At 35.8% G+C, this 16,094-nt stretch overlaps 1 protein-coding gene across 1 annotated transcript in view; it reads left to right on the top strand.

Moving 5' to 3' along the window:
• rasef (RAS and EF-hand domain containing) overlaps nt 1-16,094 on the top strand; it is a 63,159-nt gene that overhangs the window by 17,659 nt on the left and 29,406 nt on the right. The window contains exons 8-13 of the mRNA XM_088630176.1: nt 1,485-1,648; nt 7,040-7,194; nt 8,060-8,137; nt 9,180-9,369; nt 9,675-9,802; nt 10,859-10,975. Of these exons, the coding sequence (XP_088486302.1) occupies nt 1,485-1,648; nt 7,040-7,194; nt 8,060-8,137; nt 9,180-9,369; nt 9,675-9,802; nt 10,859-10,975 (832 nt within the window). The remainder of the gene's footprint in view (nt 1-1,484; nt 1,649-7,039; nt 7,195-8,059; nt 8,138-9,179; nt 9,370-9,674; nt 9,803-10,858; nt 10,976-16,094) is intronic.

The following is a 16,094-nucleotide window of genomic DNA, read 5'->3' as shown; positions in this document are numbered from 1 at the left end:
TAGATACAAATTGTAAAGCTTAAGTGTACTGAAAAAGGTGTGTGTACAGTATGTGATAGAATTACTGTCTGATAACTAATCTCTGCTTTAGCAGAGTAGGAAAAGAAGGGAGAAGAATATTCAGACTTTAGTCTGGACAGACTTTAGTTTGTACTAATAGTCAGAAGTCATCTGCAAATCATTACCTATCTTAAGAAGCTCTGTTTTGGTATCTTGGTCTTGATTCAAGATCCTCATTAGATACAAAACAATGATGATGATAATGATGATAACATTTTAATTTAGCTATACTGCCTTTTAGTTTTGCAATAAAATACAAACTGAAGATTTAATGGTAGCTATTTAGTAAATGCAGATCAGGTTTCTTGATACAGTACGTTCTGCTTGTCCTAAGCTGATAATTTTAAAGAGCCATTTAGACTGAAAGAAGGTAACAAATGCTTGAGTAACAAATTTAGGAGTATGATATGCTGAGATAGTTGGAACAATGCAAAAATCTAAACTATAAAGCCGACAAATTAAAGGCACAAATTAGAGTCTGTGATCAAAGAGCTTAGTTGGAATGAGCCTTACAGTGGTCTCCAGGACTGTGGATGCGAACTACAACTGTAGATGAGTGTTCAGCCCCATCCTCCTTCAAAGACAATGGAGATGTTATGCTATGATGCTACACTTTGTAAAGTGTATAGAGAAAGGGAAGAGCTGGCAAGAGATAAAACAAATTTTTCTAGGAACTAGACTCTCCATAAGTAGGGCTAGTCTCATTGTGAAGAATCCTTAAGCAAATCAAAATGAGCTTTTGTAAGTAGTGTTTTTGCACAATCCTCCACCAAACTAGTTGGGTGGTAAACCAAAATGATCAACAGTACCTCTGTTTAAAATCCAAACATACAAAGGATGTCACATTATACAGAGAACTTAGTATAAAAGTATAATAGTTAAACCAGCATCTTAGTAATCAATGACTCATAAACCAGACAGATCTCTAAGATTTTATTTAGAAAAAATCTAATAAAGATCCTGATTAACAGCAACATGTCACACAAGAAAATAATAATGATTAATTCTAATAATAGTATAGTATTATACAGTATATACTGTAAGTAGTATAAGTGCCATTATTATAAACTGACTATGATATCCAAGCCTAATAGGGAGATTTAATGTTAGTAACCTAAACCCAAAGAACAAAGGTCTTTGTCTTAAACTTTGTGTGTAAAATGCATTTCATGTCTAAAATAATAGTTTTTTTGTAATTAACATTTTTTCTTCAGAAAATAACCATAGTTATAGTAATAATAATACAGAATTACTATCTGCTGGACTCTATATTAAACTTTTGGGTCACAGAAAATACAAATAGTGCATTTATAAAAATGAATTTCATTTTCTCCTGTTAGTTACCAGTCCAGTCACTGGCCAGTCTTCAGACACTTCATGCTCTGACAGTATTAAACCGTATTTTCTCCTTTTTTTATTTGCAGGGCAAACTGTCCGGATTGAAAACTGTATATGTTTGAATGATACCTGGCTTTCCAATATTGGCAGACATTGCCCAAAGAGCCTTACACTGTACCGATGTCAGTCTGAATCCATTACTGACAAAGGGCTAGATGACTTATTTAGGCAGTGCAAGTACTCCCTTAAGGTAAATATATGACAATTTTACATGTTCTTCTCATCTTCTGAATTTTAAAATTGGATAGTTGATTTATATCACAACTTCATATAACAGTTATGAAATTTTGTTTACTGTTTCAGACATTCTCCTGACAGCTCTGTAATTCTGAGAACATTATGCTACAGTAGATCTCAGATCATTTCACATGCATCCTGGATGAATGGCATTGTTATAAACCAAGCACATTACACGCATCCATGCTTCATTTTCTTTACATTTTCTATTAGTCTGAGGCAGTCAAGTTCTCCAGCAAATAATTCCACCCAACCATCTATTTTCTAACAGCATTATCCAATTCAGGGTTGTGGAGTAGTGGGTGCCTGTCCCGGCAAACAACAGGCACAGGGCGGGATAAACACTAGAAAGGTGCCAGTCAATCATAGGTCACACACAAACCCTGTACAAATACAGACATGTTCAGTACACACTCACACAAGGGACAATTTTCCCAGAAGTCTACACTGATAGCACCCCTGGAATTGACCCAGGGCCTCAGAACTGCGAGGAAGCAATGCAATCATTGTCTCACCATGCAGCCTTCAGGCATTAATCTGATTCAGTAAAAATCAGGAAGTTTTAATATTTTGCCCTCCACTCCTGTATTGAAAACAGTCATAGTGATATTGTACACATGGTTCTCTTTGGTTCTCTGTACATAACTGGATAACTGCATACTGTAGCATTCTACCGCGGATCCTGTTTTGGGCTCCTGGACCTCCCTAAACACAATCCTATAGGTACCAATTTTGTGAAGACCTCCTTCTTTGTTTTTTCCTCATGGCAGCATATCAGTTAAACTATTTTTCCTTACTAAAACTTAAACCTGTTCCCCGATGGCAGCGTTGGAAATGCTGTTTAGAAAAGCTCCATCATTATTAGAAAAAAAACGTTAAAAAAATATTTTGATTTCTTTAGTGTATTTTGATTTTAGTTATCCTTCTGCTTGCTTTCTTGTCTCTCCTAGTTCATTGTCCTCTACTGCTTTATAGCTGGCAACTTGGGATTCATCAGAACTCTCAGTCACATCTGAAATATTTACCCTCATACACAGTGATTGTTATTTTTGTGGGATTAGTATTTGTACAGTATGTTCTAGGGTAGGGTTGCCATATGTTCAGATTGTCCTGGACATGTCCTCTATTTTGATCCTTATGTCTCCATTCGGAGGGAATTTTCAGATATCCAAAAATGTCCAGAATTTCAACCCCATTATTTTCACCATGAAGAATAATTAACACAAGTTTTAAAGATAGAAAAAGAGAGAGAGAATTTCTTAACTTCTCTAGTTCGCTTTGCGACCTAAATTGTCGTTTAGTTTTTGTCCTGTATGTGTATGATTATGTCATGAGAGAGCGAAATTGGGCGCCAATATCAGTGTTTCTACAAAACAAACTCATGTTGACTCAGACAAACACATAAAAGCAATTTGAGGAGAGAGTTCCTCAACCAAATTAACAGATTATTTTGTCAAATCTGGCAGCAAAACAGAGGATACTGTTATTGCAGCAGAGGGGACGTGCATTTCACACAGTAAAACATCATCACAGTTACTTTACCAATGAACATAAAACGTGGGATATTTTGAAAACCCCTCCATCCTGACCCCCTTCCCAGATAAGCCAATAGGAAAGCTCCTCAGGGTGTCCTCTTTTCTTGATGTTCAAATACGGTAACTCTATTCTAGGGATCCAAAATCTTAACTTTTTTTAAGCAACAAAGAAAGATTCATTAATACTTTTGTACTGTACACGTGGGACTTTACTTTGGGACTTTACTTTTTCTTTTAACAACAATATAATCAACAGTTGAAAATCTGCAATTTGTAATTTTGATTTTCAGTAACATGTTTCTATTGAGAAAAGATCCTTTGGCGAGGAAAATCTTTGGTGAGGAAACTGTTAGACTACAGTATACAGTATGTTGCTTATATAGATCTGGTGGCATGGTGTTTTTTTTAAACAAATCGGTTCCAATTATAGCTGTTTGCCACATAACCGTTAAAAGAAAAATGTAATCTGCATCATAATTTCCTAGCAAAGATTGAGCCTTTCATATTTTGATCTCTTGTAGTATAAAAATATTAGAATAGTGGAAGACTACTTGTCACTGCAAAGCTATTACATAGAGGTATATTGGTACCTATAGGATTGTGCAATTTGACATCAGATATCAATAACCTTGTGATGTGGGATAATTTCAAAACTAAAAACTTACTAGATGCATTTTACACTTGCAGTACCTGATAGTGTTCCTATTAAGAACTGCTCATTAAAAGGTTTGTATATGACAGTCTTTGGGAAATGGTTGTGGTAATTTCCTATCTGTTATGGAAAGGGCATCTGTACTGCAGAAGACAGATAAGATTAGGAAGAAATGAATGCTAATATACACAGAGTCATCGAAACGATACACAATGTTGTCACTTTGCGCAGATGCCACTGCATTTAGTTGGAAATAATAATGAAATTATCCTGAAAGTTATTACTTTCTGTATTAAAGTGACTATACAGTATTTAAAATATTTAGTTTTTTTACTGAAGTGATTAAATTACTGCATAATAGTTGGCAATAAAATGTAAGCAAATATTTAATTAATATATGTTCATATATACAATCAAGTTATAAATAGAAAATAATATCTTTTGATTTTAAAAGTTTGGTGAGAGTGAAAGTAAAATAAACAACAGTCTAGCTCAGTATTTTAATACACCTGTGTTTTTAGCCACATCCTGAAACTAGAGCACTGAGTAAACTTTGAATCTTGTATATAATGAATGCACAAGATGAAAGGACCAACCAAAGATTCTGCTAATGTTACACAGACATCTCAATTATCTCATTTTTGAATGTTGTCCGAGAAACAGATGCCAGCTGTTTTTTAGCTTTTGTGATTCATCTCAGATATGCAAGTCTTACCAATATAAATACTTCTTGCAGATCTTTTAAAAAACTTAAGACATTTGGTTTTTGAAAAAATAAATAAATAAACAGATCGTTCCTGAATGGATAGGAAAAGGAATGTATATAAAGACAAAAGATTAAGGGAATTTAATTGTAGGTGAAGCCTTTTCTGTATGCCTTTTGGTGCAATGAGTTACTGGTTCATGAAATGGCTGGGAAAAATACACTACCAGACTATATTTATTTGTTACACCTGGTCATATAAAGGGCAGCATTTAGATTATTTTTTATAGCTCCATATCAAATAGATGTTCAGCATGACTGTTTCTGGAAAGGTCAATTTCTTTGGCAGTTAGATTTACTCACTAGTACATGGCATTGAATACTGAAATTTGGATTTTTATGGAAGGCTGATACTAAGTCCAGAAAGGTTAGACTATTTAGCAAAGAGCGACATAATAAGTTAAATATTTGTATCGAGTAATAACAAATTCAGAAAAGTTAGTGAAGATAATTTATTCATATCAATATTACACACTGAATATTTTTTCTTTCAATTTGTGAACTACACAGGAATGACAGAATAAAATATTTTCAGAAAGTGAAATTAATAATTAAGTTCATATCTGAAAAATATTTTAAAATTGTGAGATAGTTCTACCTCTGATTGGTCAGGGTTGTGAAATTGTTTTAAAAAGAACTTCTTTTTAAAGATGTGTGACTGATTAAGGATACAGCTGGAGTCTAATATTTAGTAAATAAAAATATAGCATGAACATTATATTTTATATCACAAACTCTGTTCTAGAAACCATTTTCCACTTATTTATACATGAATAAGACCTGTTCTTTCATATTAATTCAAATGCCTGCAAGTCTGGAATAAACTGTAGAAAGTTTAAACCACATTTTAACTAACAAAAATGTTAAATAAAATAAATTAACAGTAGATTTTCAGTTTACTTATTTTGTTCTATGGATTTCTGCAAGAGTCATACATAAATAAATATTTTTTTTTAAAAAAGGGCATGGTAGTAAAGTCTATCACTGTTTATCAGAACAATGTGCAATACACAGTCTAAAGAATATTCCTCCAGTATTAGCTGTTTCAGGAACACACAGAAAATAGAAAAAAAATGAAAAGAACTGAATACAAATGAGGTCTTTTATTCTTTGATGTTTTGCAGCACTTCAGAATCTTCTCTATTATTGGTTGTTATACAATATTAATGGTTGCTATACCAACCCTTGCGTAGTCACCTCTCATGAAAGAGGCCTTTTTATGACTGTCCTGTCTTGCCTTTTTAAGGCAGAAATGCTCTATTGTAGCTTTTTTTATGGGAATACATTAGTGAATGTATTTAGTAAATATTCATTCAATAGGACTGAAATGTTGATGTGGAAATGTAGTATACATTACAGTGTTCATACACCACTCAACCTGCTTACAGAATAAGTTTATTGCTGTTGATATTTTCTGCTAATCATTTAGGTCAGAAAACACTAAAATATTTTAAGATGTAAAATCTAATGAGGGAAAATCAGTAGAAATCTAGAACACTTCATTAGGACTGCTTCAAATTATTGATAGACACTTCGAAAACATCTTCTATTGTCTTCTCCAGTTATGGAGTTTTTCTGATAATTTTTTTTAGTATAAATGCATAATTCCTACCCTACATTGTATGCAGAACATGTGATAATGTGAAAAATATGTATTAGACAAAATGAATAGTAATAAAACCTAAGTAAAATACTTTTAAAATAAAAAATACATCCATTTATTTTGTAATAACTTTATCCAAGAGATTGTGGGAGAGCTGGAGGCTACCATGGCCAGCAACAGCCGCAAGGCAGGATACACCCTGGATGAGAAGCCAGAAAATGTCCAGAAAATGTATACTACCACTGAAAATCAATCATTCAACCACTCATTGATTGGGCCAACTAGTAAAAATAGGATAATCTTTGTGATTACTTGTAAGAACTAATTTTCAGTGCTGTATGTTAACAACTTGTAATTGTTTTCAGCCACCCATACAGTACATCCATCTTCTAACCTCTTCATGCCATACAGGGTTGCGGGTGAACCAGAGCCTATCTTGGCAAGCAGTGGGCGCAAAGCAAGATACACTGTGGTTGCCAATCCATCACAGGGCACACACAGACACACTCACATCTAGGCGTAAGTTTTCCAGAAGCCATTTAACCTACCATAATGTTTTTAGATTGAGTGAGGAATCCAGAAAACCCAGAGGAAACAAGTGCAATCACAGAGAAAATATACTAAGTCCACACAGATAGCACCCGAGGTCTGGAACTGAACCCAGGGCCCTAGCCTCTGACCTTTTGTTTCCCAGAGGGTTCTTTGAACAGCTGCTTTTTTAGTTCTGCAGTCCAAGATGATGTTGTTTTTTACACCATGCAATGTAATGTTTCTATCTGGGGGGACTGCAGGAGCTCAGTGTCACAAGCTGCAGTGGACCTAGGCTAAGTGGAGATTCTGTGCTGCTCCATTGCACTGCACACTGCATTCAGCTGACATCAGTTGACATCAGCTGGACAGGAGCCACAGATATGGGCGTCCTGTCTCTTGTGAATTCCTGTAATAGGTATGTACTGCATAGAGTACCGAAACATACTGTATATAATAATACTTATATATACAACATGTGGTAGTGCATGACTCTGCATTTTTCAGATCTTCGCTGTTTTTTCTTTAAGGCCATTTTTACTAATGTAGTGCATTACTAAATAGTGCATTGTATAACCCTTATCTGTTTGCCATGAAATGTCTTTATTGAAAAGACATGACTGTTCTTCACGCACATAAAAATACTGTAAAAAGCATGTTAAGATTGTGTGTATATTTAGACAGAGTGTATAAACCTCTGATCTGTATCCTGAATTCTCCTTAATTCTCATTTTCAGTATCTTGAAGTCACAACTGAAATGTAAAATTACATAAATTACAGTATATAAAGTATGAAAAATCAACAATGTGATACAGTACTTAACAAAATTTTATGCATAACGTATTACATTAAGGATTTTTTGTTTTAAGAGAATTATGCCTTTTCAGTTAAGTCTTTTCGTCCTGAACTTGCACGTTAAAACTGATCTATTGTGTCATTTTATCGATTGTTTTTTTATTTAACGATTTTGTTATTTAACACTGGTGTAAGCTTTTAGCAAAAGTCATAAATATATCTAATCATTTGTTATTGATTAACTTAATTGGTCATTTTATGGATAATTATTTATGAGTTATAAGTAAATCTAGTTTGATTATTTATTGTATTTTATGTGCTGTGGACATTTTACAAAGGTTCCTGTATAACATTTTTAAAAAAACATTTCAGCTAGTTTTTCCAATTTAATATTTCACTTCATATTTCAATAGGTAACATGTTACAATGATAAAGTACATTTGATCAAATTAAATAATTTTAATGAGTATAACTGTAACATTTTCAGGCTACAAAGTCTATCCATTAATGGATGCCAAATGACAGATGATGCTCTTAAGGGCCTTGTTAAACGACATGGAAAGAGGTATGGTATTATTTAGCTGTGTCAGTTTGAAAATTGCAGAGGAACAGGTAGATATTAATTAATAAAGTAAAAAGACAACAACTGAAGAATACTGCACAGCTGAATTGTTTTTCTGTTTTCCTTCTACTTTTCAGCTTTTCAGCATGGGATTAACTTTTTGTTTCTTATCAGTATGTATTTAGATGAATAATTAAGGATAATAAAAGGTACTTCAGGGTACATGAATACTTTCAAATCTTTTATTTTCTTACAGGAACACCAATAATCATAAGATTTTTAATCACAAGGTTTTTTAATCTTTTATAATGTAAAACATAAAATATACTGTAATAGAATTAAATTAAGACAACACAAGAAAAAAACAGGCATTATTTTTGCTTACCAACTTTTTACCTATTTTTGTCATATATGTGGTTTTAATGTCTGTATAAAAATGTATACTGAAACATTAAAAATGCATCAGGATTTTTGGAACAAATATCATTTTTTGTATTTTTTGTTTGTATTTGTTGTATATACAATACAATAATCATTTGATTTCTTCTCAATATTTTATATGAACAGAATAAGGCATATTTACATGATTAAGGTTTTTATTAATTCATACTGCTGGTTGTTTCTTTTTATCCTTTATTTGCAATCAAATATTAATCAACTTGACTGGTTGCAGCTAGCTAATGGCATAACCTGCCAGTTCTGCCTGCTCTCTGGGTCTTTTCTATTTGTGGCATTTAGGAGAGAGTTGACTGCATTTTAAAAAAGGTATTTGGCAAGTTCTTGTCAGGTAACAAGCTCTTGTTAAGCCCCTTAATGTAATTAACGAGAAAAAATACTAAATTTGCTAAAGAAAATATTAGTGTATACACTTAACTGCAGTGTTTACTATAGTATTGCACAAGCAATACACAAGTCATGTCTTCTTCTCTAGAAAATGAGTTTTAAATTATTTTGAAAAGAGAGACTATTTTGTATTGTACAGTATACTTTCTATATTGGACTTTACGTGAAAGAAAACGCATTACAAATGTGTATTATTCCCCAGTCTCAACAGGTTAGAGGCTTTTGGATGCCATGCCCTCAGTGCTAAGTCTATGAGCTCTTTGGCTGATCAATGTCCTAATCTGAGGGTTTTGAATATTGGTCAAATGCCAAAGATCACAGATGTCTGTTTGACTCACATGATTCCCTGTTTCAAACATCTGACTTCAATAAATGTAACAGGTATTAATGTGGTAAGTGTTTGCCTTTCAGAATTATTAAGGAATGTTTAATTTAATTTTTGCTTGGTTTGATTCCTTTCCAAATAGAACAATCTGTCTTGATGATCTGTCTTTGCAAGAAAGAGGACATCAGTTACTAAATATGTCAAATCTGCTAGTATTTAAAAAAATGTCAAAATGGAATAAAAGAGTCAGAAAGAAATCCATAAACTATACAGAACTATAGAATCCTAGCTTTCCATTTGTAGTCTGCAAATTAATTAAATTGTACTATACAATTAATGTTAAAATACTATATGCACTGTTTTCTACTACAGGTACGAGACCGGACTGTCCATTGCATTGTAAAGCATTGCTCTAAATTGGAGAGCTTAACTCTTAGCTCCTGTCCCTGCATCACAGATGTGAGCTTGGTGGAGGTTAGCACCTATCTGCCCACCATTCGGTAAGATACAGACCTCTGTATAGGACTGAAGTATCATCGAGCAGACAACTTCAGAATTAAATAAATAAGTATTTACACCATGTGGTTTAAATTTACAAAAAATGTAGAGGTACAGTATTTACTACATTAACTACAATCCTGCATTTCACTTACTATACATTTACAAAAAAATATTTTTAATATAGTTTACTAATATTTATAACAATGAAGAAATTACTAAATAAAAATGACAGTGTATTGTGCCAATAATAACATAAGAATTTAAAGATCTAAAAGTCTTACAAATGAGAGGGGGTCATTCAGGTAATGTTTCAATTGGTTTAATTAAGCATTTACAGTACTACTAATTCAAAATCATGCTTTCACCACTGTCAGTATGCATAACAAGATAATTTTGTCAAAGCTGTTGTAGTTCTGGATGACAACAACCACTAATTATAGCAGTTAGAGAAATATTAGGTATAAATGTGCTAGTCTTTTTGCCTCCTGAACTTTGAATTTCCCATGGAACGTGATGGGATAATCTGGTCATTAGAATAAAAAAGAAAACAGCATAACTAGCAGAAATATGTTCTTAGGAGATTACTGCATTCAGCTATATAAACAGATCAATTATATAGTGCTACATTTGTGTGGCAGAATTGATTACATACAAGAAGGAAACTGATAAAAGTTCTGCCAAAAACAATGGCAAAACATAAATTGTTGCAAGTTCTATAGTGAATTTATTCACTAGAAATTGTTTATACTGATTTATCCTCTTGACATTGTTTTTCTGGAGAAGGATTGATTCATAGTATTCTCTAAATTAAATCTTTACCATAAAGCTCTCATTACTCATCTATTAATATAAATATAAAAAGTTTCTGTTTAATTTTAAAGTTCCCAAATCCCCCGACTGACCCAATGTTGAAGAATACAGTGACCAGAATGAGAAAGTCAAATTTCTCAAATTAGTATTGCATTAACAGTAATGACATAAAATAATGGTAATTCCATAGAAATGCTATTTTCTAGCTGGGTTGCTTAAATCACTCCCTTTATTCTGTGACGCAGGTATTTTGATGTTAGTGGCTGCAGGAAAGTTACTGACACAGGGGTGCAAGCAATAACTCTGACCTGTCGCCATCTACAGTACCTGGACCTCAGCTCAACCGGGACCGGCAAGAGGGGGTAAGAGACGGTTTACTGGTCACCTCCTCAGCTGCTAGGTGGCTTTAAAATAACGAAGCTGTGATCCTAACAGCGTAATCCCATTACCATTGTTTCTTTGCAACATCCTCCCTTGTTTAAAAGTTGAAAGGTGTTTGAGACAAAAAATTAATACACTCAGCATTTTATTCTTGGCTCACAAATAATTAACGAAAAATGTGGAGGGCCAGAAATGCCCTACTAAACATTTTAAACTATTATCCTTTCATAATTTTGTACAATATTTATAAAATATTTAGTTGTTCTTTACAAGTTGTTGGCAGAGAGTATGGTTTGTGATTACAGCATGCAGAGTTAATAAGAGGGCACTCTTTCATCACAGTGTCATTTATTCAGCTTCATACACAGACATTCTAATTAAAATACCTCTTTTAGAACAACCAAGGAAGGTCCTGTTTCTATCCAGTTTCAACTATAGTTCCTAAATTGTAGCACATTAGAACACTACACTGTGGGCTTTATTTCACCATAGTAACAGCTCATTTCCAACTCTTTCATGTTTTCAGTAATTAAATGAAGTTAATAAAGTAGAAACTCTGCTATTCTGCTTTTTTCACCTATAATCACATCACTATAAATGTGAACCGGATTCTTCTCCCCTGTGAATACTGCAACTCTCCACCATCTTTATTCCACTGCCCATGCAGCTTACCTGGGTGGGTCATTCGTATAGCCAGGTGTTACCACTAAACCTTTAGTCTTTAGTTACAACCAAAAACATTCTAAACAACTTTTGCATAATACTTGGGTTATCTGAAACTACTGAAATAACGTTATTAATATCCTTACATGGTTCCATCTTTTATTGTGATTTTATTTACAGTGATTTTAAATGTCTATATTGAACACACTGTTTAAACATTCACTGTGTATGCTGGAAACAGTATGTCAACTTTTAGATTTAGTAACTGGTGGAACCCCCTTTAGCATCAATGACCTTAACCAAAAGTTTCCTGTAGCTGCTGATTAGTCTTGCACATTGGTTTGGGGGTATTTTGGCCAATCCATTAATATGTTTGGGATGTCTTGCATGAATGGCTTGCTTCAGGTCATGTCACAGCCTTTCAATGGGGTTAGGGTCAGTACTCTGACTTGGCCATTACAAAATGCAACATTTTCTCTGTTCAAGCCATTTTGTTATAAATTTACTCCAGTGTATAGGATCATTGTCATACTTCTATTAAGCTTCAGATCACAGACAGATACCCTGACATTTTCCAGTAGAATTTGCTGATGTACAGTAATTTGGAAATCATTGTTCCAGTAGTGATTCATAGCCGTTTCAGGGACGCCAAATATGTAATGTTAGTGGCTCTCTGAAGGCACCAGTTCTGTAGGGTTTGGGCATTTACTGAGACAATTATTAATTGTAGCAGTAAATCACAAAGTTGATTCTTTTGATGGCTTTAGAGTCCAACCATGCGACATAACTCAAACAACGCACACACACAGGTACTAATACACGAGGATACATTTATTAATACATAGAATATGCCTTAAACTAACAGATCTTATCGAGAGGGTTATCAGAATACAAAAGATATATATTCAATCAGTTACGAAGTGTTACACATATCAAGAGGACATACGTTCAGTATATCATTCATTAAGACCGTTTCATAAATGAACTTGGTTATAACTTCTACATTAGATACTCGAAACAAGTACATAACTCTTAGGAATTAAATTGATATCAACTGGTTGGGATAACAATTGAATTCTTGAGCTGTAATGCATTGAAGTTGAATACTCATCCAATCTCTGGGGATTCAGATCTCCTGCGGGCACAAAGAAACAGTTGCAGGCTGTTGCTGTCCAATCCGCGCTCTCTGGCTCCGTGCCAGGCTGTGCTGTGCGGCTTGCGACGGTGCGCTGCTGATGCTCACTGTTGGCTTTAACTAGCAAAGTTTGTGCACAGGAGAAAAGATGACTGTGGGTCCCAGCAAGTCAGGAAGAGGACCAGTTCGTTTATGATGAAGAGCTAGTTCTGAATAGTGATTCAGCTGTCCACAGTTCTGACCTGTTCACGAGGCCTGCTGCTGGTTACTCTCTGGCAACCTCCACTCTAGACTCTTAGAACAAAGGAAAGTTCTGGCACTCGGACACACTGGCCGTTCCGTGGTTGTCCGGGCTGAGTCTCAGGATGGTCAGGAGGCACGCTGCGAGGATGTCCTGCCCTTGGGAGCCTTCTGCTCCTGGGCCGTCCTGCCCTGGAATTCTCCTTTGAATTCCCTTTAGAACAGTCCACAGAATCCTCTCCAGAATCCCTTCTGAATCTTGTTGAATCTGAATCTCTGTGTCTGAATCTGAATCTCTGTGTTGCCTGTTTTTACCTGGAGGAACTTCAGCTCATTGATTGGCTGAAAGTTCCATGGGCATCAGAGTCCCACGTGGGTTACTCGGCCCTACCGGTCCCTGATTGGTTGATCAAGGTGAGATATGAATCACTTACTCCTGACACTTAGGAATGCAATCCAGATGTCCAACTCGCACTCCCTAGACAGATAGGCACCAATGGATGACCATTGATCATGATAGCCAGGCTTAGCTAAGTGCATCCCCCTTTGGGAGCTGTCCTTGGACCTTAAATCACCTTGCATGAATGGTTTCTCTGTGGCTGCACCACAGAGATGAACAGAGAAATGAGGCCTAATTTGGGAAAGCTCAGAAACACTTAATTCTGCCTTATTAATAAGCCTCACCGCTACATTCCCTTAGTAATTGTAAGCCTTCCGAACTCTGTGGTTGCAATGCAGCCTGAAACCATGATGCTTCCTCCACTCTTTAATGCTTCATAGCTGGGACCATGTTTTTGTGTTGGTATGTAGTGATTGTTTTTCCTTCAAACATAATGTTGTATATTTCTGCCAAAAAGTTCCACTTTTTCTCATCTGTCCATGGAAGGCAGTTCAGGTAGCATTGTGGAACATCCAGGTGGTCTTTGGCAAACTTGAGAAAGGCTGCAATGGTTTTTTTTGGAGAGCAGTGGTTTTGTATCCCCAGTGCACACCACTCTTGTTCAGCGTTTTTATTATTGTGGACTCATGTGCACAGGCATTAGCCATTGCAAGAGACGACAGCATATCTTTAGCTGTTACCCTCCTTGTTCATTGTACAGCTCACTCTGCAGTGGTTTTTGTTGGATGACCACCCCAAGGGGAGTAGTAATGGAACTAAACTTCTTTCATTTGTACACTATCTATCTGACTGTGCATTGCTGGAGGCCTAAATTCTTTTGTACTCTTTCCAGCCTCATGGGCATTGACAACTCTTCTTCTGAGGTCCTCTGAAGAAAACTCTTTTGTTTGGGTGCATGTTTCACTTCAACAGATCTGTGTAGTGATTGAAACGTCTCAGCTGGATACAGCAGCACAGGTGGTGATTTGTAAGGTCCCAAGCATGAGAGATCGGAGAGTGAAAAGTGAAAGGCGATAATGAAATAATTGATTACTGGATGGCAGGGCTTAATCAGCCCAGGTCAGTCAATATTGGGAACAAAAACAAATGTGGAGGAGCGATGGTCCCAGGAAAAGCTGGATAACTGCATCCCTGGTGAAGAGTCTTGAGTATGGATAAACCGAATAGTGAGACCTCTGATAAGGGAACCGAACGTGCTCTGAAGGGCAGCCCTCAGGAGATCCAGGGGTCCAGGTCAGCAAGCTCGAAGGTTGATGTGGTGTCCAGTGAAAAGAATAAGGGCAGAATGGAATGTGGCCTTGAATCCAGGACTGCTGCTTCGGGCAATATGGAGAGCAGGCAAGGAGCTAAGGGTGATGTTGGAGCGGAGGCTACTGCACCAGTGATGCTGAGCTTAGAGCTTAGAGCTGAAGCTGCTGCACAGTGCGAAGTGCTGTATTAAAACCGAAATTGCTGCCAAAAACTGTCCACCGGTCGGTGACAGGGAGCCTTGGGTATGGAAGAAACCGAAAGGCAAGCCTCCTGGGAATGGACCATGATGGATTTGAAGGGTAGGCTTGACGCTGGAGAGACTGCTGTGCAGAGTGAAATGCTGGCTTGAAACCAAAATTGTCAAGCAGAGCAAAATGCTATCTGCCAGTGAGGAAAACCCAGGGTGGAATGAAAAATCAAAGTGGCTCCTCGCCTTTAAATAGAAAGGAAATTGCTAATAAACATGGATCACAAAAAGGGGATCTGTTCAGGGTAGCAAACCCTGGAGAACCATGGGCCCTTGTGAGAATGTGACAGTTTCCTAGGGCAACCACCAGCTGAAGGATGCTGTCCTGACAGTGAAGAGCAGACTGTGTTTTTTTTATAGGGCAGGGCACTTGAAGTTCATACCTTAATGTCTCATTGATTGGAACTTCCAATTCCAATTACCCCCTTAAATAGAAGTTATTATCCTAAAGGTTCACATACTTTTTCCAGCTTAGACAGTGAATGCTGAAAGTTGTACCCAAGTACATTTGGGTATGTTTGTGAACATTTTTATATGATTTGCTTCATTTTGGTACATTTGTGAACATTAGGGTACATTCAGGAATATTTTGGATACATTTTGGTAGCTTTGAGTACATTTAGGTACATCGTTTGAACCATTGGGTACATTACTGAACACCAGGGTACATTTGTGAACACATGAGTACAGTTGTAGTCAAACTATTCAGAAATGTACAGTACCCACATCTACCAAAATGTACCCTTCACAAAAGTATGCCAGTGTACCCAAATGTTCAGAAAGGTACCAAAATGTATCCAGTTGTTCCCAAATATTTCCAAATATACCCAAATGTACATCTGGGTACAGCTGAGTACGTTTGTGAACATCTGGTAAATTTGGGTATCTTTGTGAACATTTAGGTACATTTGTGGACCTTTGGGGTACATTTGTGATTTGTGTGTGATTTGGACATATTTGTGAACAGTGAGCTACAACTGGTAACATTTTGGTACTGTACAGTTGTGAAGATTTGGATACATTCAGGTACAGTGTATTTGCTTACAGTTGTGAACAGTTGGGTACATTTTGGTGGATTTTGGTACATTTGAGAACATTTGAGTATATGGGTGAACATTTGGATATATGGGTGAACATTTGGGTACATTTGAATACATGTGTGAA

The sequence above is a fragment of the Lepisosteus platostomus genome, chromosome 4 (assembly GCF_059453375.1).
Source record: "Lepisosteus platostomus isolate fLepPlt1 chromosome 4, fLepPlt1.hap1, whole genome shotgun sequence".
NCBI classification, from domain to species: Eukaryota; Metazoa; Chordata; class Actinopteri; order Semionotiformes; family Lepisosteidae; genus Lepisosteus; species Lepisosteus platostomus.
This window is presented reverse-complemented; position numbering and strand designations above follow the sequence as displayed.